The sequence below is a fragment of the Suillus clintonianus genome (genome assembly GCF_016758775.1).
Source record: "Suillus clintonianus strain FC179 chromosome Unknown DEU56scaffold_13, whole genome shotgun sequence".
In the NCBI taxonomy this organism is placed as follows: domain Eukaryota; kingdom Fungi; phylum Basidiomycota; class Agaricomycetes; order Boletales; family Suillaceae; genus Suillus; species Suillus clintonianus.
Window position 1 is genome coordinate 1,982 of NW_024539237.1, and position 23,150 is coordinate 25,131.

General features: G+C 47.9%; 6 protein-coding genes across 6 annotated transcripts; 4 read left to right on the forward strand and 2 right to left on the reverse strand.

Annotated features, from left to right (window-relative positions):
* Window positions 1-1,119: 1,119 nt before the first annotated feature.
* On the forward strand, window positions 1,120-3,290 carry DEU56DRAFT_753193 (uncharacterized protein; the record flags this gene model as incomplete). Its single annotated transcript, XM_041349692.1, has 11 exons — window positions 1,120-1,236; window positions 1,286-1,366; window positions 1,412-1,625; window positions 1,684-1,731; window positions 1,783-1,809; window positions 1,861-1,968; window positions 2,020-2,079; window positions 2,131-2,190; window positions 2,248-2,739; window positions 2,790-2,980; window positions 3,264-3,290. The coding sequence occupies 11 exons, from the start codon at window positions 1,120-1,122 to the stop codon at window positions 3,288-3,290; spliced, it is 1,425 nt and encodes a 474-aa protein (XP_041211888.1).
* Window positions 3,291-10,770: 7,480 nt separating this feature from the next.
* On the forward strand, window positions 10,771-11,934 carry DEU56DRAFT_753194 (uncharacterized protein; the record flags this gene model as incomplete). The annotated part of the gene is made up of 7 exons (XM_041349693.1): window positions 10,771-10,830; window positions 10,899-10,964; window positions 11,113-11,259; window positions 11,293-11,506; window positions 11,561-11,649; window positions 11,705-11,871; window positions 11,910-11,934. 7 exons carry the CDS (start codon window positions 10,771-10,773, stop codon window positions 11,932-11,934), a joined length of 768 nt encoding a protein of 255 aa, XP_041211889.1.
* Window positions 11,935-13,581: 1,647 nt separating this feature from the next.
* Window positions 13,582-14,004, forward strand: DEU56DRAFT_730559 (uncharacterized protein; the record flags this gene model as incomplete). Its single annotated transcript, XM_041348177.1, has 2 exons — window positions 13,582-13,797; window positions 13,852-14,004. 2 exons carry the CDS (start codon window positions 13,582-13,584, stop codon window positions 14,002-14,004), a joined length of 369 nt encoding a protein of 122 aa, XP_041211890.1.
* Window positions 14,005-17,028: 3,024 nt separating this feature from the next.
* On the forward strand, window positions 17,029-18,623 carry DEU56DRAFT_852046 (solute carrier family 25 member 38). The gene is made up of 9 exons (XM_041355204.1): window positions 17,029-17,141; window positions 17,203-17,244; window positions 17,295-17,346; window positions 17,394-17,486; window positions 17,541-17,763; window positions 17,817-17,976; window positions 18,023-18,126; window positions 18,178-18,246; window positions 18,301-18,623. Exons 1-9 carry the CDS (start codon window positions 17,105-17,107, stop codon window positions 18,415-18,417), a joined length of 897 nt encoding a protein of 298 aa, XP_041211891.1. The 5' UTR covers window positions 17,029-17,104; the 3' UTR covers window positions 18,418-18,623.
* On the reverse strand, window positions 18,470-20,016 carry DEU56DRAFT_730478 (acyl-CoA oxidase; the record flags this gene model as incomplete). Its single annotated transcript, XM_041348171.1, has 8 exons — window positions 18,470-18,547; window positions 18,602-18,951; window positions 18,997-19,021; window positions 19,073-19,255; window positions 19,308-19,463; window positions 19,513-19,719; window positions 19,771-19,871; window positions 19,926-20,016. 8 exons carry the CDS (start codon window positions 20,014-20,016, stop codon window positions 18,470-18,472), a joined length of 1,191 nt encoding a protein of 396 aa, XP_041211892.1.
* A 533-nt stretch (window positions 20,017-20,549) lies between these two features.
* Window positions 20,550-23,141, reverse strand: DEU56DRAFT_783179 (uncharacterized protein). The gene is made up of 4 exons (XM_041352135.1): window positions 22,838-23,141; window positions 21,865-22,776; window positions 21,031-21,815; window positions 20,550-20,980 (listed from the first exon to the last, which is right to left on the reverse strand). The coding sequence occupies exons 1-4, from the start codon at window positions 23,052-23,054 to the stop codon at window positions 20,774-20,776; spliced, it is 2,121 nt and encodes a 706-aa protein (XP_041211893.1). The 5' UTR covers window positions 23,055-23,141; the 3' UTR covers window positions 20,550-20,773.
* Between the last annotated feature and the right edge of the window lie 9 nt (window positions 23,142-23,150).

Genomic DNA, 23,150 nt, shown 5'->3' on the forward strand with positions numbered 1-23,150 from the left:
TGGAGGGTCACCCTGGTAGCTCATTTGTTGCTGCTCCAATAGGGTTGAAGACCTTCCGCGGGAGTGCCTCGCATTTGTTTTCTGCCCGGTGTATTGTGCTTGTCTTCTTTCAATTTTTCACCAGTAAGTACATGTCTTATCTACTTCTACTGATCTGCCCTCACATATCCTTTTTGTACACTCCACCGAGGATCAGAAAGAACTCAAGTCTGGATTGAGTGGCCGTAATCTTGCGGGTAAGTGCCATATCCTCAGAATATGCTAAGATCTTAATCATCTGTTCAAACAGGTCCTTTAACCTTGTCATTAATTTCTCGCATATTATGGTGGTGCGTTCAATCTGGTGCATCATACTTCACTTTCAGTCTTTGATCCGTGAGTGTACACATTTGTCTCATATCTACTTCTAGTGATATACCCTCGCGCAAAATCCTCAGAGATCACTATCGTCATCCATGCACATACCTGCATATTATGGTGGTCCATTCCATCTGTCTTTCCATTTTTTATAGGTGAGTCTACCCTCACATGTCCTTTCCATATGCCGTCCCTTACCATTGTAAATAGCAGTCATCCCCCACAAATGGAGGTTCTACTGGCATCTCTACTGTGTATCGAAGTCTGGATTCAGTTTCTTCACCACCTGCATATTATACCGTACCTTCGCACTATTTTATTAAACTTCTGTTCCCGGCCTTTATAATGCCATAACTTATAACTTGATGTCCTGTACACCGCACACCATCTCTCAACTCTATTCCAACCGTTGTTTTGGCTCTGTTATATTGCCGTGACACATCCCTGAGTAAGGGCCCACAGTTACTAGCTTTATTTGGGGGTGACACCCCGATATGCGAGTAAGTTCCATTTCAGATAATTATTCAATCAACACAATAACTATTTTCATAGAGTCTAGTCGCTGTATATAATGTGATACAATATTCAGACACCGCTAAAATTTCCAGCCCCTCCTATATTCACTCTAACATTCTCAACAACTCTTTCACACTGTTCGTATGTTTACCTGACTTCGTGTCAGTGAAATATAACTGTTGAGGCAACTTTGTGTTCTTCAACTTATCTTCCTTGTATCTTCGTGATTGTTGGAAGCAGTCTCACATGCCTTGTGTTACCCGTTCGGGGCGTCAGACTAAAGCCCCACCACCGCCTGACTATGTTCACACTTACACGTCCAAGGACGAAAAGGCTGCCGAATCTGATGTTGATGACAACCAGGTAATGTGTTACTTATTGTTCACACTGCAACCACTGCTGATTGCTAAAGCCCTCTACATGTACTACACAAAAGCAAACTCGCTCTTGTGCTGGCCCAAAGTCTGTCATGAATACCCAAATCCAAGACCATGTAAGCTTATAATTGTCATTTTATTATCTACTAAATCAACATCAGCCGCATCCTCGACCCAAGGCTCGCCCTCTTCCAAGGTCTGAATGTTCTGGTCCCATGACATCATCTGCTGAAGAAGATATTTTCTTCTCTAACTTCAGCAGACGCTCGTCACTTGGCAGGAAGAAGTGCAGTGACGTGAATGAAGGTCCTGAGGTCGTGTTGTCTGACACTGTCGATGGGTCCACAAATGGCACAGATGGCGATGTGACATCAGGTAAGTTTTCTCTCGGTCTTTTACTCGCTATCAACTCTCATTAAATTTTGTTGTCCAGCTGGTCTCGAGGAAGATGGTACTAGTAATGATGCCAATGAGGATCCAGGTATGTGTGTTGCTCACATGCAGGATGTATTAAAATATTGACCTGCTGCAGCGACAAACAACAGAGAGCAGACTCCAGGTAAGTACTACTAAAATCTTTGTAGTACATAACTAATATGTTGTGTGACAGTTCTATCCAATGGTGAACACGGTGGTGCTACAGTGACAAACAAAGGGGAGAGATCTGACGGTGAATGCAGTGGTGCTGCAGCGACAAACAAAGGGGAGAGAGATGCAGGTAAGTTTTGCTACACATGTTGTAGTATATAACAAACATATTTTATTGCAGGTCTATCTGACAGTGAATGTGGTGTCACTACTGTGCCGAATGAAAGGGAGAGAGATGCAGGTAAGTTTTGTTGCATGTCTCGTGGTATACAACCAACATGCTTTATTGTAGTTCCATCCAACGGTGAATGTGATGGTACTGCAGCGACGAATAAACAGGAGAAGACTACAGGTAAATTTAAATTTTGCTATATATATATTAATACGCAACTAATGTGTCTGGCCACAGTTGCACCCACAACTGTTCGCCCGCGTAGATCTGGTGCCCACAAATTGTATGCTCCTGGTCATGAGAGCGAACCCGCAGAGAGCTCTGGCTCTGACAGCGACTGGGCAGAACTTGAAGAGAAGCAGAAGAAAGCAGAATGCGCTAATGACCCTGCGAGGCCATTCAGACTGTCTGTGAATGACAAGCAGAAGGGACCAGTGGTGGCAGACGACCATGGTGACAATCCCGAGGGCCCCGATGAAGATCAGATGTCTGAAGATGGGGATAGGGCCACACATAAAGCAGGAAGACTGTCCAAAGAAGGTGTTTTGAAAACGGAAGAATTTGGCATGAGGGTTATGGCTGAAGCAACTGCAATTGGAAAAGAGTTCGGGAAACACCGGAGGGTGATTCTTATCAAGGCAGGACTAGCGACGAAGGCAACTCGCAAAGAGTCTGCCTGGAACCAGCATCAAGCCTGGTTCCCGACTGTACTACCTCCATCCAAAGAATGTAACTTATTGCATTCATGACTGTTTCGGTGTTTATTAATGACCTTCCAGCGAACTTGGCATCATGGAAAGTCGAGCAAAATGTGCACTATCATGCCCACCCGTACAAAGACCCTAACCACGCATCCCTATGGAAGAAAATCCAACACCATTGGGATAGCGTGGTCACCAGCCCTGAGGATCTTTCATCATGGGAGTCATCCAGTCTCATGACAGCAGTTCGTGAAGTGTTTGCGAAATTGGTAAGTGTTCTTCGGTGACTTGATCAATGACTAAATATTTGGAGGGCTTCATATTGGTACCGCACCCACAGAATCCATATCGCTGGTATCACCATTTATCCAGGAGATGAAGAATCAGGTCGGCAGGCCTCTGGCTTTTTTGCAGGGTCTAATATGGTGAAGGCTCTCATTGACGCTCGACAAGTAGATGTAAAGTGCTTGATAGATGAGCTTACCACAATCCTAAAGTGTGTTTTTTGTCTTTTTCTTCGAGGGGATGTGATACTAATATACATGGAATTAGTGTTTTAAAGTCCAGTTGCCAGACTGAAAAAAGACTGCAGACTAGACTGGACCAGGACCATTTAGGACTGGACTACAGTCCAAGGTTGCCTCCCTTCACGAAAAAATGAAAGACCGATAAAAACCGGTTGCGACCGGTCCTAGGGTTAGGGTTAGGATTGTAGGGTTGAAGCACTCTATAAGGGGATTCCAACGGTGGTCCAATCATGTCAAACAGTTAACATATGACCAAGATATGAGCATTTCAAACAAGGGATACAAAAATCACAGGATGTCAGCATGAAAATCAAAGATTGGCTTATTCCTTACCCAAACCTTAAGTGTTTGACAAGATATGACTATATGACTAGCTATAGACTCACATAGACTAGGACTACAATTACCATTGAGACACCTAAGCCTTACAACAACTTTTATTTTTCAAAGACAAGCCTGATAATGATTTTTTGTCAAGCTCATACCTTACTTATATGTTACCCTATTGACAAGATAAGGCTAGCTATAGAATCGCCTCGACTAGTAGTACATATTTCATTAAGAAGCCTAAGCACAATAATGACTTTGCATATTTGACTCAGATACAGGGCACTATTTAGTCCAAGGTTGCCTGATATTGTGGGAATCAGGCAACCAGTTTGGGTCCAGTTGTGTCCAAATTAGGCCAAAAGACCGGACCAGACCGGACTTTGAAACTCTCTGTCTCTACCTTTGGGTAGTCCTTACCTTGTCAGTTTCCACCTGGACTTAGTCTTGGTAGTCTCCCTATCTCTTCCAGACGGACTATACCGCATTGGCCAATGATATCTGTCCCCCATAAATTAGGGGCATGTACTTGGGTAAGGGGTGCAGCACACGAGCTGAAGCCTAGCCCTTCGGATCCGACTCCTTGAACACGGTCTTAACAGATAGCGAGGAAGATGCCACCAATGCCCTGCCGTCTATCCCCATCGACAACAGCAATCTGCGTTCAACTTCACTCATCCCAATGGCCCACTGTCTATCCCATCGACAACAGCCTGTCTTCAACTTCAACTTTGCTTGTCCCCTATCAACAACAGTCTGTGTTTGACTTTGCTTGTCCCCAATGCCCGACTGTCTATCCCTATCGACAACAACATTCCGCCCATGCATCCTACTCCACTCCTCACTCCCAACACCGAATCTGTGTCCCCGTTTTTGCACCCTGATCACGGTGTGGGGACAACAAATAGACTTGGAGGAATCTGCTCGGATGTGAGGGTGATATGTTCGACCTCTAGGGGAAGCTGAGTCAGGCAGAAGTCGGGCAACTAAGTGCGCTCGAGGCGCGGGAACGCGCGAGGTAAGCGGAGGGCGTGGGAAATGTGCGGAAGGCGCGGGAAGGTCGCGCTCGTAGAGCACAAGTGCGGAAGGATGTCTAGGATCGTGTAGGACGCGAGGAATGGGTAACAAGCGAATGTATTATGGATATAGACTGATAGGGAAAGGAGAGTATGACTCCTGACTATAGATAGGTGCTCTCTAAGACATAGCACAAACTGCGGAGCTCTACTAAGGGTGATTGCATAAGTAGGAACCTTCTGTCAGAAAGCCCAGTAGATATAGAGGATAGCTAGCGAAGAGGGAGCGAAAAGTGTCCTAAAGCGGCCGAAGAGCGCGGAAGCGTGGGAACGCGGGAATGCGGCCGAGGAATGTCACAGATGTATGTAAGGAGACAGCAGCTGTCAGAAAACCAATATATGTATGTAATACGCACCTATGGACCGAATAGACAATGGATGGATGGACCTGAGGAAAGCCGATGGAAGCGCGGGAAAGCACGCACTGAGCGCGAGTGCGGGAGTCTGCGGAAGGTCTGCGGAAGGCGCAGGAAAGTCGCGCCTACAGTGCGGATAGGGATGAGGTCGATGTATAAATGAGGGGATACGAGCCTGTAGAGATATCACTCTCTACAATGGCGAGGATATAAGCATGCTAGAATCATCCCATTCCCTGAAGGTTTTGACAAATTCTTAGCACAATTTGACATGTCCATGCCAATGCCTTAAATTGGTAATGGACCTTCGAGTGGAGTAGACTATTCTGCCAGATTAAAATGTTCCCTTCACAAACACTTTTTGTTAGTTGACCTTGCCTTACACTCATGTCAGCCTTTACTTCCAAATTTCATTGATTTTCAGGTTTAATACAACATACAGAATGAATAAGTGGTATATAGTTTGTCCTCCTAATGATGGTGCTGTCCCAGTTCTACAATGCATCATCATCAATAGAGTGCACCTCATAATGACAGCCCCATCCCAGTTCACAAGGCATTGTAATCTACAGAGTGCACCAGTTAAACTGTGCTGGACAACAGTGGAGAGTCTGTGAGCTTCAAGTTGAGAATCAGCCGCCACATTGAGGCCATGAGGAAGAAAGGCACATTGTAAGCATGAGGTTGGGACTGGACATGGGTGATTGCAGGCACCTGCACTGCACAGTGGGCATCAGCTGCAAGCCGGAGGAGCACTAGGTGTAGGCAGCTTGGAAGGTGGGCAAAGGGAAAGGCTGGAGCTGGAGGACATCATAGATGCAGCAGAGTGTGGGTGCAGACGACAGGCACATGCCTGTGCTGCATAGCGGAGATGCTTGCAGGCCACCTGGGAGCCAGGGGCCATGGGTGTAGTGGGTAGGGAGGTAGACAAAGGACAGAAGTGGCTGGATGACGCCATACATGTTGGTGGCAGGAGGAGAAGTGTGTGGGAACCCGCCATAGATGTCAGGAGGTAAAGAGTGCTTGGTATTACTAACAACAGGCCCAACATAGCAGGTGTTGTCGACGGTAAGGTACCAGCAGTGTAGCCGGGCATAGAATATTACTCTAAGTACCCCCATGATTTGGGGCAACATTTATTGCTGGTGTCGAGGAAATGTTACTGTTAAGCCAAATAAGGCCGGATGAGACACATAATCATCCAGCCTTATATGGCTTACTTATTGGGAAACCCAGGTGGCCTTTGAACCTAATGTTCATTTGGTCACACCCAAATAGGGTCGAACCTAGGTGCATATCTCAACAGTATATCTATAAAAATCTTCTTCTCGCCAGTTTCCTGATGAGGATAGGGCAAGGCATGTGGGAACACCAGCACACATAGATAGATTCAAGTCCAACCTGTTGTGCCTTCAGCACAGGAAGGCAGTGGAGTTCTTCACGCCCATTGCCACATGAGTTTCCAAAAAGAGGTTTAAGCGAGCTAGGTGTTCCCATGTGGCCTTTGACGAAACATCTGATGTTGGTGAAATACGCGAAAACCACGCAAGCTAGCAAGGACAGTTCTTGGCGCTACATGCCTTACTTTTTAGATAATAGTTGGGTGGGGGTGGGTGGATTACACACACTCACTGTGGAAAGTAAAAACACTGAAAATGAAAACATAGAATACTGAAGGTCAATGTCCAAAATACTGACTTTCAGAGTTTTGTGTATTATGATTGCACTCTACATCAGAGCTACAAGATAGGCTGTGCGAGAATTCAGTACCAAGAACCCTGAAAGTGACATTTTACAATGTCAAAAACACTGAAATACGACGATTAAAATAGATTTACAACAAATTTAAAAAAAGACACATAAGCGGACTCGAACTCTCAAACTGCTAAGCACAGTAGATGCACAGTGACAACCGTACATTGCGCACAAACCGTTAAGCCACAGGACCAATACAAAGGATAGTAAGGCACAATATATGACTACCTACCACGGACTTAGAAACAAAAAGATGAAGTGACTACCAGCACAATATCAAACCGCAGCTACACGCAAGCCCATCAAGGGAAAAAAATTGCACAATCATTGGGTGAAGAGGGCTGAATTATAAATATATACATTAGGCAAGTTAATATACACCATGACAGGTAGACCAGAACATGCCACGGTATAGAGATATACAATATTCTAAGAAATTCAGTACTTGTTGCACTGGCCAGGAACACTGAAAAATCAATTTAATTAGTCAGTGTTACAAGTACTGATCTCACGTGAATGCTGAAAATAACAGTTTCTTTTTTCAATGACGTAGTCACTGAGATAGTGATGTGCAAGGCCCGGCTTCAGGACGTGGGCCAGGCCCAGCCCAGCCAACTTAGGCCGAGCCTAGCCAGGCCTTAGAATGCGGCCTATGTAGGCTCAAGGCCTGGCCTCAGGTATGTTCAAGCCTGAGCCAGGCCTTTAAGCCCTGGCTTTCAGCCAACCTTATCTGTATCTATGACCTGCGGTGATATCCGAGAAACTGCATAGTTTCTTCAGTCCGTACTAACCCAAAGTTCCTTTTTTGCTAATCACCCGGCTAACCTTATTTCCCAATGGTGCCGCGCATCAACTCCAACACTGAGGAAGCGCCTGCGCCACGTCCTAAACGGGTTGCTGTGCCATCAGCAAAGGTGATTAGTGCCGACAATGCAGCTGATCAAGAGCTTCTTTCCCACTGAATAGCTCATATTGCAAACCGCGCTGCTGTTATCTTGGACCCTACTGACTTAGATGGGGCCGACAACGACAAAATCCAGCTGGTGAGCCCCCATACCAACAAACGGCTCATCAAAGGTGAGTTTTCTTTAGTTTTATGTGCTTTACTAACTGCAACTGTTAAGACCGTGTTCAATGGGTCGGTGTTAAGACCGTGTCCAACGGGTCGGACTGGAGGGGCTTAGCTTCAGCTCGTGCGCTGTGCTCTTTACCCGAGTATGTGCCCCTAATTTACAGGGGGTTAGATATCGTCGGCCGAAGGGTATAGACGGGCCGGACGAGAGAGAGGGGTATGGACAGGCCGGACGAAAGGGGGAAGACTACCCGAGACTTCGTCCGGGTAGAAACTAACAAGGTATAGACTACCCGAAGGTAGAGACGGAGGTATTTAGCCTTAGGGATATAATCCCGAGGCTCGGAGGATCGGACTAGGATAATAATCCCAAGAGCCGAGAGGACACGACGATTGAACAGAGTCTAAGTTAATATTCGAACTGAGGAAATACTACGGGTTACAAAGGGTTTATATACTGTAGTGTATCCGACGGGTGTCCGGCTGAAGCGCAGTCTTCGGATCAGAGGGCTATGTAGAAAATGTACTAACGGATATGAACTGCTGTGGACGATCGAGAATGGAGCCGGAGATTAAATGAAACAGGGGGGACAAGTTAAATGAAAGGGGAATGAATAGACTAACGGACCGATCAGAATGAACCCAGATATTAACTGTCAGAAGGATCCGGGCGTATAGGGGCATCAAGAAGCATATACAAATGGGGACACGGGGAAATGAATTCTAGAATGGACCCGAGAGAACGGACAGACCGGACCGGACGAGAAGCTGGTACGGAATATGACAGTCGGACCGGAGGGGCTTGGCTTCAGCTCGTGCGCTGCACCCTTTACCCGAGTACATGCCCCTAACTTACGGGGGGTAGATATCGTCGGCCGAGGGGTAATGGACAGGCCGGACGAAAGGGAGAAGACTACCAAGACTAATGTCCGGGTAGAAACTAATAGGGTACGGACTACCCGAAGGTAGAGACAGAGGGATTTAACCTTAGGGATATAATCCCGAGGCTTGGAGGATCGGACTAGGATGATAATCCTAAGAGCCGAGAGGACACAGGAATGAACAGAGTCTAAGTTAATATTTGAACTAAGGAAATACTATGGGTTACAAAGGGTTTATATACTGTAGTGTATCCGACGGGTATCCGGCCGAAGCGCAGTCCTCAGAACATAAGGCTATGTGGAAAATGTACTAGTGGACAAAATGTACTGCGGATGATCAAGAATGGAGCCGGATATGAAATGGAACAAAGGGAATGAGTTAAATGAAAAGGAAATGAATAGACTAACGGAAGGATCAGAATGAACCCGGACATTAACTGTCAGGAGGATCCAGGCATATAGGGGCAGCAAGAAGCATATACAAATGGGGACTTGGGGAAATGAATTCTAGAATGGACCTGAGGAACCGGATGGACCAGACCGGACGAGAAGCTTCAGGTATGGGATATGACAGCAACCCAATTCCTACAGGACAAAAATAGGTTGCACAAAGTCCTGATGCCGAGGATGTTGACCTTGCACAGCCTCCTGCTTCAGACGAGGACAAAGACAAAGACCCCCCAGTGTCAGTGAAACCACCGAAAAAACGGCAAAAGAAAGGTAAGTTTATGTTGTCCTCTTATCACGCTAAGTCACTAACAAATGATTGTAGTACCCCTACCTAATGCCGATTCAGTCGATGCAGAAGGCTTTCTTACCAATATCGAAGTCACGGGTATCGACGAACTGTCCAAGCCTCGACGAGAGCAGCGCAGTCGTGATATCGATGCGCTGTTCTCTGTTCCATATCTCAAGGACAGCAAGAAATACAGAGACTGTCATTCTTGCAGGTAAGTCCTTTTCATTTTAAATGAATCTTAATTAATTGTTATCTTAGTAAATCTCACAAATGCCAGGTGCCATTTGTGAACGAAGTGACGACATTGCGACGACATCAGGAGGCTGCACATCGGGTGAGTTTTTGATTCATATTTCTACGTAGTTATTCAGTTGTATCTAGGGTGCCTATCTCAAATGGGCAAAGAGCAACAGCTTTGTTTCAATGCTCCCAAAGGATGCCAAACGACGCCAAGAAGATGCCGCCGCAGACCAACAGTCCAGTATCAATGGACACCTCAAGCCACGTGTGCCAAATGAACAGGTCGTTCAATATACAGATGCATTATTTCGGGAGGCTGCAACTCAGTGGCTGATTGACACAGACCAGGTGTGTTTGTTTTAAAGTAGGGAAAATCATGCGTCTCACGGGATATCAGCCCATCAAAGCCCTCGAACATCCAGCTTTTAAGAACATGGTCAACATTGCAGCTTGCGCAACAAATGGTGTCATCCTACCCGACCGCAGACAGACACGGCGTGCAATAATTGACTTGTTTAAACAGAATCTCACAAACCTTCGCAAGAGACTACTGGTATGTGTCGTGTTCTGGTTGGTTTTACTCGAGTTCTCTGGTCTCACTGTATGTTTAGAGTGAGGCTGTCAAAGGCCGTGTCAATATCACCTGTGATGGATGGCTGGCCTCCAACACCGATGGCTACTTTGCAGTGACGGGCCATTGGATCGAAGAACAAAGTCTTGGTGTTTGGAAGGTCGAAAGCACACTTCTCGGATTCACTCAATTGAACCATGCGCACAATGGTAAACAGCTCGGTCAAGCACTTTTCAAGGTCATGAAACGTGTTGGTATTGCTCACAAGGTCAGTTCAATTTTTTCGTTTTGTGATTCATGCAACTAACATTGCTATTTGTTAGATTGGTTATGTTACATGCGACAATGCGGCCAATAATGACACCATGATGGAACATTTCAGCAAACATATTGAAGACGAGACAAAGAAAAGGTTTGACCCTAAAAAACGGCGGCTGAGGTGCCTCGCGCATATTATTAATCTCGCAACACAAGCCCTGCTCTCGACACACAGCAAATCTAAGCACGTCAATGCGATGAAGCCCGACGATGATCTTGTTGTGTCACATCATGGGCAGCGTGATGAGGTCGGGCTTGTACGCTCGATTGCTGTTAAGCTTTGTATTTGACAACTTTTGGATCCATTTCACTCATCTTCATATAGGAACATTCTTCTGCCTCCCAGAAAGAACTTTTCCGCAACATTCAACTTCGTGACGAGGATGGTCATGTTCCTACAGCCAATCCCCACCAGCTTCTTCTAGATATGAAGGTACAATGGTCCTCAACCTTTGTCATGCTCCGTCGTGCATACGAAATGTGTGAGGTATGTAATGAGACTTCATTTTTGTCCCCTTGCTTACATTTCATTTTGCTAGGATGTTAATTACTTCATTGGCCAACTCGCATTGCAAGAAAGGGATGCTTCGAGATGCAAAAAGATTGCCAGCTTAGAGCTGTCTGAAGATGAATGGTCTCGGGTCCAAAAACTTCTCTCGATTCTTGGTGTACATTTCGTGTTGTTTGTGGGCCATTGGGGTACTAATCATGCATGATAGTTCGCAGAGTTAGCTCAGCATTTGTTCTCCTCTGAGGAGGGTCCAACACTGCACCTGGCACTGCCAGCACTCGAAGCACTACACAGTGCCTGGTCATCTCATTCAGCACAGATCAAATATATTGATTTTCATCAAATGTTGGATGCCGCCATTGATAAAATTTCAAATTATTACACGAAGTCAGCTGGTTCAGATGCCCACATCATGGCTATGCGTGAGTGTGCTCATGTCCGATTTACTTCTACTCTGACTTATTTGAGTATCTTAGTTCTGGACCCAACACAAAAGGCTGCTCATATCCGTCGTTATTGGGGGAATGATTTACTGCACGAGGCACTTAAGAATGCCGAAGCAATGGTTCGTTCGCCCACACCCCATCTATAAACTGTTGTTGATGTTCTTCTTGCCACAGTATAAGGAGCGCTATCTCGAGATGCATGGTGATGATGCAGAGAAGTCCTCGGCATCTACGGAGCTTCGCACCAGCACCGGCAACCGCAGATTGGATGTTTTGCTGAACGAGCTTTCCGATGGTGATGAAGATGCACTCGACGAACCATACGAAGTTCCACCAACTCTGTCTCGCACATCTTCGGCTTCACTTTTTGACTTTGCAGATCCATCGAAGCCATGGTTGCATGACTTTCACACATACTTGAACTCAAAGGACCATCTCGGAGGGATTGTCCATTATTCAATGGTGGGGTATCAACTCCCCACACTACCCCGTGTGGGCTTCACTTGCCCGCGACTTCCTTTCTGTAGTGGCAACCTCTGTATCAAGTGAGCGAGCTTTTTCGTCAGCGGGAATCACAATCACTAAGTGACATAACCGTTTGAAACCTGATATTGTTGAGGCACTTCAGTGCCTCAAATGCATGATCAAACGAGGGTTGTTGTTTCGCAAGGATCCTTCCATCGTTACTGAGGGTGATGGAGACTTGGACCAGCCTGAACCTCAGATGGGTGACTTACTGGATGTATTGGGCAAAGAATTGGATGAAGAAGAAGTGCAGCAAGATTCTGATGACGAAGATGTATTTGTTCAATCATTAGACATGTTGTAGCACTATTGTGATATGAGCCGAGGCCTGAGCCCTAAGCCGAGCCTGACCAAGCCTGAGCCGTTGGAGAGGGCCTGGCCTGCAATCTGAAGGAGCCTGAGCCCTATCGAGCCAAGCCATAGCCCCAGCTTTTGAGCCGAGCCGGGCCTTGCACATCACTACACTGAGATGTCATTCAGGGTTTCTCATGTTTACTTTCAGGGTATTTACTTCCCACAGTGCACTGAGCATTACCTCTGAATACCTGCCCCTGCTGTAGATAGCTGAAGGTCATAGATAATTTAGGGCAGTATTTAATGCTGGTGTTGAGCTTTAATGCAAGTAAGCAACATTTAGATCGCTCTGGAAAATATAAAAGGAAATTGTGGCTGTGATGTCCCCCGAACCTGCCGTCAGCCAAACAGATGTTTGGGAGGAAGAAAACACTCATTTCCGCGTCATTTTGGATGTGGAAAAATTGTGGGTAGCCATGTAAAGTACGTAGAATTTGTTCCACGCATGGGCCTGATTTTTGACTGCAAAAAACTGCCTGTTGTGGGTCTCCATGTGCTTATTCATGTCAATGCCCACACCGAGCGCGCTTCTCGACCACAAAAAAACTCGTTCCTGCATCTCGGGTGAGTACAGCATGCCCCATGAGAGTCCAGAGGGTTTGGCAGCTCATGGGGCATGCTGTTATTCACAGGAGCCCATTTTTTTCCTGCAGGACAGCATGCCCCATGAAAAACCACATTCTGGTGGGCTCATGGGGCACGGTACTGTTTTCAGTTGTTTTTAGGGATGACGGCACATGTTTTCCGTGTTCGGAACACGATAATATATTGCTCAGCTATGTAAATCAAGTACGTCCCACCCTCATTTCCCTTCCCGCTGGGTTCCTCGCTGCCCACAGACCTCCGCAGGTCGCTGACCACAACGAGCGCACGCTGTCTGGGGTCACCTCACAGCCGCCATGCCCCGGGGCACGCGCTTAGTCATCCTCCCCTGCCAGATCAGCGTGCCCCACAACAAGAGCTTTAGAGCCAGTTCGGTAACTGCTGTATAAGCAAAATGTTCGAAATTTAGAATTGTGTTTGTCCCAGCATGGTATCTGCCGGAAGCTGAGTTTGAAATGCCTCTCCTTCTGACCATGACTCTCAAATGTCGCCCTAGTGGTCCTCAGCGCCAGCAAGTCTGGCTAGCGGTCGCTATCGTCATCCTCTGTACCCAGCTACAAGTAGCTGAGATGTCACGAAGGGGTGTTCAACAAGCTCAGCCTAAAGCCCAGTGGAACCCCAATGAAATCGACTCCTTCCTCACATATCTTATCTCAGTCAAATCAGCAATGGCAGGCACGAGCTTCAAGGAGGTGACATTCAACGAAGCTGCGAAATATATTGAGAGCTTGAGGACAGCTGGGCCTGTGAAGACTGGGGCTCATTGCAAGAATAAATGGGCAATGGTGTGTTATCTTTCATCGATCACTACCATGGCTATACTAATCTTAGCGATGTAGTTAAAGCAGACATACAACGCCATCAAGTCATATCAGCATCATAAATCAGGTTGTCACTGGGACAATGAGCGCGGGGCCAACATTCAGGGGCCCGCCGCTGAAGTTGTCTGGGAGGAGTATGTTAGCAGGAAGGTACGCAGAGATTTTGCCTAGGTATCTGTTAGATCTGACACTTATTTTGTCTTTACAGCCCAACTTCCCCATGAAGAGTTTCAAAAACTGCAGCTGGCCATACCATCCCAAGATGGAGGAAATTCTGCCCCGCCACAGCTCCGCACGAGGCGTTGCTGCCTATAACCCCGCCTCATCATCATCAAACGAACCACCCCCAGCTGCCAGTACTAGCAGCGCACCTTATGACACTGACGACAGTATGTCAGATGTCAATCGCGATGGCGATCTCAATGACAGTGGTGTTGGTGCCATGTACCAGCATCGTTTTATTCCCCTCATTCCTAGCATGGCCCGGCCGGAGATCAGCTGGGGTGTTCCCCCTTCCCCCAATCCTGCATTTGAAGATGATGGCAGCTCTACAATGGCAGCCCCTGCTATGTCTTCCTGCGCTTCCACCTCTGCCTTGTCTGCCCCTGCTATGTCTGCCCCTTCTAAGTCTCTCCCCGCTATGTTTGCACCTATGTCTGCACCTATGCCTGCCCCCCCCCATGTCTGCACCTATGTCTGCCCCTGCTATGTCTGCACCCATGTCTGCCCCCACTATGTCTGCACCAATGTCTTCAGGCTCGAGCGCTGGCAAGCGCTCGCATGCAGAAATGACTCACAGTCATTCAGCTCCCCCTTCAACCACCTACGCTTCGGTCTCACAATTGACGAGGCCGGAATCAGAGAAGAAGCCAAGGCTGTCAACAATGAGTGGCAAGACACGCCCAAGCGCGAGCAAGAAGACTACTGTTCAAGACACTGCCAACACCGCTGTGTTGATGAACCTTCAAGGAACCATCAACCGCCTCTCAGGTTCACTCAATACAAATTTTTCCGCTTCTGAAGAGGCTCGTGTGGCTGACAGTAGGTCGTGAGCGCTCAAGATCATGCAGTCAGAACCGGAGCTTTCAAAGGAGGACAAGGTGGTTGCCATCAATATATTCATGAATAGCTCAGCGGCATGTGATACGTTCAACGATATTGAGGATCCTGAACTGCGCATGGCATTCTTATATTCTATAATTGCCCGCGCCAAACAAGAAAACCCCATGATGTAGCTCTAACCTCCTCGTGCTTGTCCCTTCATTCGTTTGTAGCCCTGCGTCTCGTTTCGTTCATCGTGTTCCATTCTCGCATCAAGTTTTCATTGTACTAGCTATATCACGAATCTACTACACGCTGTTCTCATTCTCCTCATCGCCCTCGCGCCCATGATAGAGATCATCTTCGCCCTCGTCTTACTCACCAAGATCAACATCCAAGATGTGATCAACGCCTTCCAAGTCTTGCTCACGTAACAACGCCTCGTAGTCCTCCCACATGTGTATCGCGATACGATCATGGTGTGCATTTGCAGCTTGTACTTGCAGCCCATTCTCATCCACCGCAACATATCCTTGATGGCTCGGGTTGTCGTTGACAACGTTCGTTGGCGGCAGAGGGTCTTCGGCCGGGTTGTGAATCCGGATGAAGTTGTGAATGGAGCATAGTGCCGCTGGAATGCGGGCTTGTATGTCCATCTTGTACTCCGGGGATAAGAGGAGAATGCAAAAGCGTCGTTTGAGGACGCCGAAGATTCGTTCGATGACGTTTCATGCTGAGGAGTGGCGAAGATTAACTAGCTCTTCCTTATTGACAGGTCTGAAAATGAATTAGTTTGATTTAAATATGAAATGAGTGAAACACTTACCTGACATTGGCACGCCCCCATTCAGCCAGGTGGTGTCGAACGCCGCGGTATGGAATCAGGAGTTGTTCGCAGGAAGGAAATCCTGCATCTGCAAGAAGGTATTTACCAGCGGGAATTTTTAACCCGCCTTCGAGTGCTTGATCCCAAAGCTGTGCATCAGTCACAGATCCTTCCCAGCCGGTCAATGAGTATGTAAATTGCAAGTCGAATCCACACGCAAAAAGGCAATTCTGTGATACAAATCCTTTGCGGTTGTGATACACATGGTGCTCAGCCGCGGGAGGGAATGCGTGAATGTGGCTGCCATCCAGTGCTCCTATAGCGCCCCTAAAATACGGCCAGCGTTTCGGATTGTTGCGTATTTGTGTGGGGACAGGAAAATCGTCACCGGGGAAGGATACATATTTGTTGTAGAATGGGGGTGACATGAATATGTCGAGCATCTTGCGAAAATAGCTATAAAGGTGTTAGAACTAATAAATTCTTTTAAAATACAAATAAATGTACCGAGAAATCATATCATTCGAGTGCTGGAAGCACTCGCCAACATGTCGGATCGTCAATCCTGTCACACAGGAGTACAGAGAGATTGCGAGTTGTTCTTCGAGCGAGACGTATATCGAATCCATGTGACTGAAGGCACGGAGCTCAATGATCAATCCCTCAAACACGTGGACGTGCACCCCGAGCTCACAATGGATTTGTTCGGGATGACCGACGATGAGCTCGATGACCCATTCGTGGCCGGAGAGTGCCGAAGTGTGATATGGCTCGGGGACTCGTGGAATTTGGGTGAGAACCAGCTGTGTGGTAGCAGAGATAAGGATACTGATGAGAAGGACGATGTAACGAAGCATTCGCTGGCGGACTGTCACTAGCGTCAGATGCTGGTCAGTTGGCCGAATGCGGTGAGCAGTCAGAAGGCGCTCATGTGGGATCAAGGGGTCAGCAGACACAGGGCTGAGAAGGGGCTGAGCGGGGGGCCATATATGTGCAGGTCCATCTGGAAGCATGATATTAAGTACTTAGAGCGCGCTATGCAATCAAGCAAGTCGTCAAACTATTGTATATACTGCTGGAGATTGATAATGATAATCTTACCGATTGGATTCAGACTCCGTTTACATCCCGACATTCTTGCGCCGCAACACAATTCTGAATTTCGAACATTTTGCTTATACAGCAGTTACCGAACTGGCTCTTATGTAATGCACGTAAGCCTAATTATAGTTGTCGAAGCACGTAATCACCAAGTATAACAAGGCTTACTAATTGGGCAACCCAGGTGAAATTTGGTGTCTCTAAGTGACGCGCACCATATATAGATGGAATTACCGCAGTGACAGCACTTCACGCATCTTCACAATCACTGTATTCCTGTCCTCTTTGCCATTCCCTTCATTTATGAAAAATGCTGCTGTCGGCCAGCATTTGCTCTCAGGTGAGAGTAGTTGACGGGCCTCTCATGGCATAGCTTGCTCTGACGTCTTCTGATTTTTCAGGCGCCCTCTCTGGGTTCGCGGGAGCCATCTTATTACAGCCTCGTGAGCATTGAAAGCGCTTGGTATCTGATTTCGCTCAACCCAGTGCACAGTCGACCTCCTGAAGACCAGGATTCAGCAAGGAGACTCTGCTTTAAATGCCCGGTAGGCTTCACATGCAACCGCACTACTCATGGCTCATATCTCTGAAGCAATACAACAATCATATGGCGGACAACAAAGGACATTCTACGGAATGAGGGGATAAAAGGATTATGGACAGGTACAAGTGCCACGTTGGTTCGGTGCGTGCTACGATATTTTACATCTCTCACGTCAATGACTTTTCTCTATACCAGCAATGTTCCAGGAGTGGCCCTCTATTTTACGAGCCTGACTTACCTACGCTCTGCCATGGCAAAGTCGCCGTATTTCTCTGCACACCAGCGGCACAACCGCGAAAGCTCTAAAAGTGTCCTTCCGAAGTTGTCCAGTCAGGGCAATCTCATAGCAGGCGCAACCGCTCGAGTCGGAGTCGGGTTTATCCTCAACCCATTTTCTATCATGAAAGCGCGTTTTGAGGTTCGTGTGGTCGCGTAAACCACTGTGATTTTTGATATCATAGCATTACGCAGAGTGAGCTGCATGCATACCGTAGTTTATCAGGCTCGCTTCTTTCCATCGCCCGTATGGGACCGTCTGAACTTCTCCGCGGATTTGTTGCATCGTCGCTGCGGGATGCGCCATATGCCGGTCTGTTTGTCGTCATATACGAGAGTATAAAACGCGAGACAAGTGAGACCGTTCTCGGTGGTGACAGAATCTGGCTCATGTGCTCCAGCATACTTCATCCCAACCGCGTATGCAGCAGGCATACACAGCATTTCAGCAGCCTCCGCAGGTGCCATTGCCACACTGGCAACCCATCCATTTGATGTTATAAAGGTCATTTCTTCAGGCGGTCTCTCCTTTCAGAATATCTGATGGCATACCCAGACGAAAATGCAAGTGCGTTCAGAAGACAAATATCGTGGCTTTACCACGACCGTCTTGAGGATTTTTAAGGCTGGTCCCGCTTGTTTACAAGTCTGAGTCGTATTCTCATCATCTAATCCACAGCAACGTGGTGCAGCCGGTTTTTTCGATGGGACATCTCTCCGCATGTCTAGGAAAATCCTCAGCTCGGCAATTGGCTGGGCTGTATTTGAAGGAATGCTGCTCTTCATGCAAACATAACGATTGTTTGACAATATCGTCCACTGATACAATTCTCGCGCGAGTCTATAGGTCATCGAGAGTACTCTTGTTGGATGAACTTCGCGATTGTTTGCAGTTGGATATTTGATGTCCCCTCATAGATTGCACCCTGTAATACATACCAGCTAAATAATATAATCCACTCAATCAGAACATCACTCACAATCTTTGAATCCCGCCAGAATTTCTCAATCCCCGTCTCTCTTGTGAACCCGACACCTCCACACCACTCAATAGCCGAACCACTCACGTGTTGAGCCACCTGACTAGCCCAGTACTTGGCCATTGCCGCTTCCTTCGTGAAGCTCCGTCCTTCCTCCTTCCGTCGTGCTGCATTGTATGTAAGCAGACGTGCCGTCTCGAGTTCAACTGCAGCCTCTGCGATTTGGAACTGCATGCCCTGGAAGGTTCCAATCGGTTGGCCAAATTGAGTCCGTTGGTAGGTGTAAGGGACAGCTTTGTCAAACGCGCCTTGAGCGAGGCCCAACATTTGAGCAGCGATACCGATACGACCTGGGAAAGTGAGCTTTCATAATGTTAAAACCAAAGATTAGCTACCCTCGTTCAGAATCTCGATGGCAAGCTGCAATTGGAAAGCTTAGCTAAATTTCTTCGCCATAATCAAGTAGCTGACCTTGTAGCCCTTGCCCTCACCGCCGATGATGTTCTCGGCTGGTATTCGGAGATCGTCAAAGTTAAGTGTGCACGTTGATGATGCTCTAATCCCAAGCTTCTCTTCCTTCTTGGCTATTTGCACGCCCATATCTTTCGTTGCAATAAAGCAAGTGATACCCTTGTAGCCCTTGCTGGGGTCGACCTAGGGGCTTTTTCAGCCAATAAAGTAAAGTGTGAATACGAGTAGGGTTCACATTCGCGAAGATAAGGAAGATTTCGGCCTCGTGCGAATTAGTGATCCACATCTTTGACCCATTAATCACCCAATGGTCTCCATCCTTCTTTGCCCTTGTTTGCAGCGCGAAAGCATCTGAACCTGACACAGGCTCGGACAAGCAGAACGAACCGAGCTATATGCACACATGAGCACACGTGCAGAGGAGTTCCTATTCAACTCACCTTCGACTCCGACAACAAAGGCAACCACTTGTCCTGCTGCTCCTTTGTGCCGTACTTGCGCAGAATGGTGTTCACGAGGGTGTTGTGTACGTCACACATGACAGATACAGAGGGGTCGATTTTCGCGAGTTCCTCAATTGCAATAATTGCGGATACAAATGAGGCCTCTGCACCTCCATGCTCGGCGCTTGTTTCTATGCCCATGAGCTGCATAGCGGTGTCAGCACACTTGGGAAAGATAACTGCTTGGATGCTGACCCCTTGCTCGAAGAGACCCTGGATGATAGTTGGGTCCATAGATTCTTTCTCGTCCATTTCGCGGACCTTGGGGCCAACGACGTCCACCGCGAAGCGCTGCACTAAACCCATGCCGTCGGTGCCATGAACACGAGTTAATACGAAGAACGACATACCTGAGTCGCGAAACATGTTCTCCTCCTCCGTGAATGTGTTCAGCGAGTTCAGTTGGAGTGCCTCTGTCCGTATTGCGGACACAGTGAACATTCTGAGTAAGGAGTTACAGTTACAACGACTTGTACGGCCATCTGAAAGAAAGAGTACCTAGCTGGCTCGACAAGTCCCTTTGGACGACGCTTGGTAGCTCGCAGCGATCGTGATGCAGCGCGGAACATGGTGAAAGCGAAGAACAGTAAAGTTAGAAACTAAGCGTGCGCACAATACTTACAGCTTGGCGCATAAATACTCATTCAAGAATCACATGTCGCTTGTCCGGATCTTCGGTAGCCTTGGTCGCGCGTGGCCCGCCTCGGTCAATATTGACAACGAACACTACAAGGCTTGTCACTACTTATAAACTCGCTTGGGTAGCTGAAAGATAACAGGTGGTCGATGCATGGAAATCGTATTCAGATAGACGCGGCGAAACACGACAACCACCTCCAGCACATTGGAATCAAACACCAGGCCTGATACGCAAGTCAAAATACAACTCAAACAGGATCACGGAACATCATCGTGCAGAAAAGATTAAAGCCCAGAATCAGAACTGAACCGCGGGTGGACGCACATCAAGTCAAGGCTGGTGGTCGCACAATGTGCATAAAGGGACATGATTTGACGAGCACAACGATAATTATACCAGTGTACCCTCAACGATCATATGAAAAACAGCATGTTCCACAAAAATGGGTGAAAAGACTAAATAAAGAAACAGGCGAACACGACATGGCATTGAAAATCATGGAAAAGTAAGAAGCTATGATGTCGTCAAAGGGTCGTATCAAATCACTCCGTGAGTCAATCATGCAGCAGCACTCTCGCGTGCCTCGCCGTTCGTACGAGGCGTGCCACGTTGGGTGAGCCCGGCTGCGGCAAAACCCCGTGCGGCGAATCCACCACGTCCGCCACGTCCACCACGTCCTCTAGGACCACCACGGCCACCCGCTCTATCATTGCGCTCTTCGCGTTCTGTCGCTATTTGCACGCTAACCGTACCCTCGCCCATTTTCTAGACAGGAGATATCAGTCACCGAAAAGAACAATATTCGGGCGACTTACCTCGTCATTCTTGTTCAATCCTGCCTTCATGCTCTCATCGTCGCCGAACTCAACATAAACAAAGGGTCTAGCACGTTGAAGCGGGGACCCCTTGTTCATAACGAACGTCACCTTTGTTACTCCACCTGTATCACCACCAAACAATGTCCTGACATCTGCTTCCGTTGACTCTTGAGGGAGTTTGACGAATAATGTCCAAGGATGTCTCGGTGGCCGCTTGCTTGTCGGTGTCCTCGCGCCCGTGCTGTCCGTTGTTGGCGACTTCATCCCTTCACGTACATCAGCGATGGGAACTTCAGGCGTGGCTTTGCCTGATTTTGGCTCCGATGCCGGTGCAGGTGATGCAGACACCGGAGTCGGAGCAGAGGCAGACGCCGGAGCTGGAGCAGGTGTGTTCACAGCAGGATCAGTCTTCTCTTCGGATGTAGAAGCCTCCTTCTCCTTCGCTTCCGCACGCTCACGATCCTTGCGTTCTTTCTTTTCTTTCCGTTTCTGCTTCTCTTTTTCGGCCTTGTCTGATGACGGTGCAGGTGTTCCGCTCCCGTTAGACTTAGGAGCAGGCGTGGACGGAGATGGCTCTTTGGGTGTCTCCTTGCCAGACGTTACAGGTGCCAGAGGAGACCTGACCTCTTTTTGATGCGGTGAGAGAGGTTTTTCGGCCTGAACGGGAGTTGAACCCTTAGTGGGCGGATTCGAAGTAGCATTGGGTAGTGAGGACGTCGTTGAATTGGGAGTGGGCGCAACATTATTGGGCGCTGCGGTACGACGGTACGCATAATTGAAACCTAGAGAAAGTTTAGCGAAGACCGTCAGCCGAGGCGATAATGTGCTTACCCTGGCTCCTCAACTCGGCACTGATTCTGCCATCCTTGACATCCAACACAAGCGAACCAAATGCGGCGTCACATAGATTCCAATTCCAACAGTTCTTCCAAGAGGGCTCTTCCGGACCCTGTACATTTGGCACCCTCTCAACGACACTCAGGGCCTTGTCAAGCAGGACTCGCTGGTGCTCATCGATAACAGTTTCTACCTGCTGTTTCACACTGTCCCAAACCTTATCAAAGGATTCCTTTCCAGCGATGAGCTTGTGGCGGAAGCCTTCTAGATCGCTTTGCACACTGAACTCATTATAACTGGAAGCATAACGGAAGTGAAGCCCTGCGCTGATAGAGAGATCAGCCTTAAGAACGAGTGCAAGTTGTGCCATTATGCCTTCGCGTCCGGGGCTTGCGTGCGTGACAAGGAGACGCGTCTCGGTGGGATCGAAGACGCGCTGGGCAGTATCGACGAGCTCACCGATCTGGAGTGCGGTTGTCCACATGGTACCCTGGCCACCAGCGATTGTTGCGCTACCATCGCCATTATCAAACATTTTGTGGGGAACGAGTGCACCACCCAGACCGAGAAGCCTCAGTTTGACGCCTCCGACATCAAGACAATGAGTGGTTGCCTCATCGAGGACGTGGAGGTTGTCGATATTGTATATGCCACCACGGAATTTTTCGAGAATGACGACGTCCTCGCAAGCACCCCAAACAGTATATACAGGGACAGAAAGCTTGAGTTGACCTGAGAGAAGAAGAGGGAATTCAGAAAGGAGGGAAATATCGACGGTGGCGCGGATTGCTTGGGCGGTGTTATCAGGTGCGAGGAAGTGGGTACGCTGCGTGGATGGTATTAGTGGCGAATACATCGTCAGATGACGCAGCGTGCGGTCATTTATGCGTTCAAGGCTGTTGCTTTCTACATATAATAAACGCGTCAAGCCGGAAAAAAAGTGATTGTAGTAGACGCCCATGCTCACCGAAAAAGCCAAAGTCACCTGTATGGATGATAGCTTTGGCATTGGCCTCGCGCGCGAGATCGTTTAGGCCAGAAAGGCGACCACGGATGTCTGCGATGCAGAGGATACGGCCGTGTGTGGTGTCTAGGACTTTTGTGTGGGTATTCACTTGAGGTCTAGAGTTCGGGGATACTGCAGGACGTGTCGATGAAGATGCTGGACGGGATGACGGATTCATTTTGAAAGCTATGCGAACGACGGGGAAGATGGCGAGGAAGACGGCGAGCACAACGACAAGGTCGCTGAACGAAGAAGGGTTTCAAAGGGACTTCAA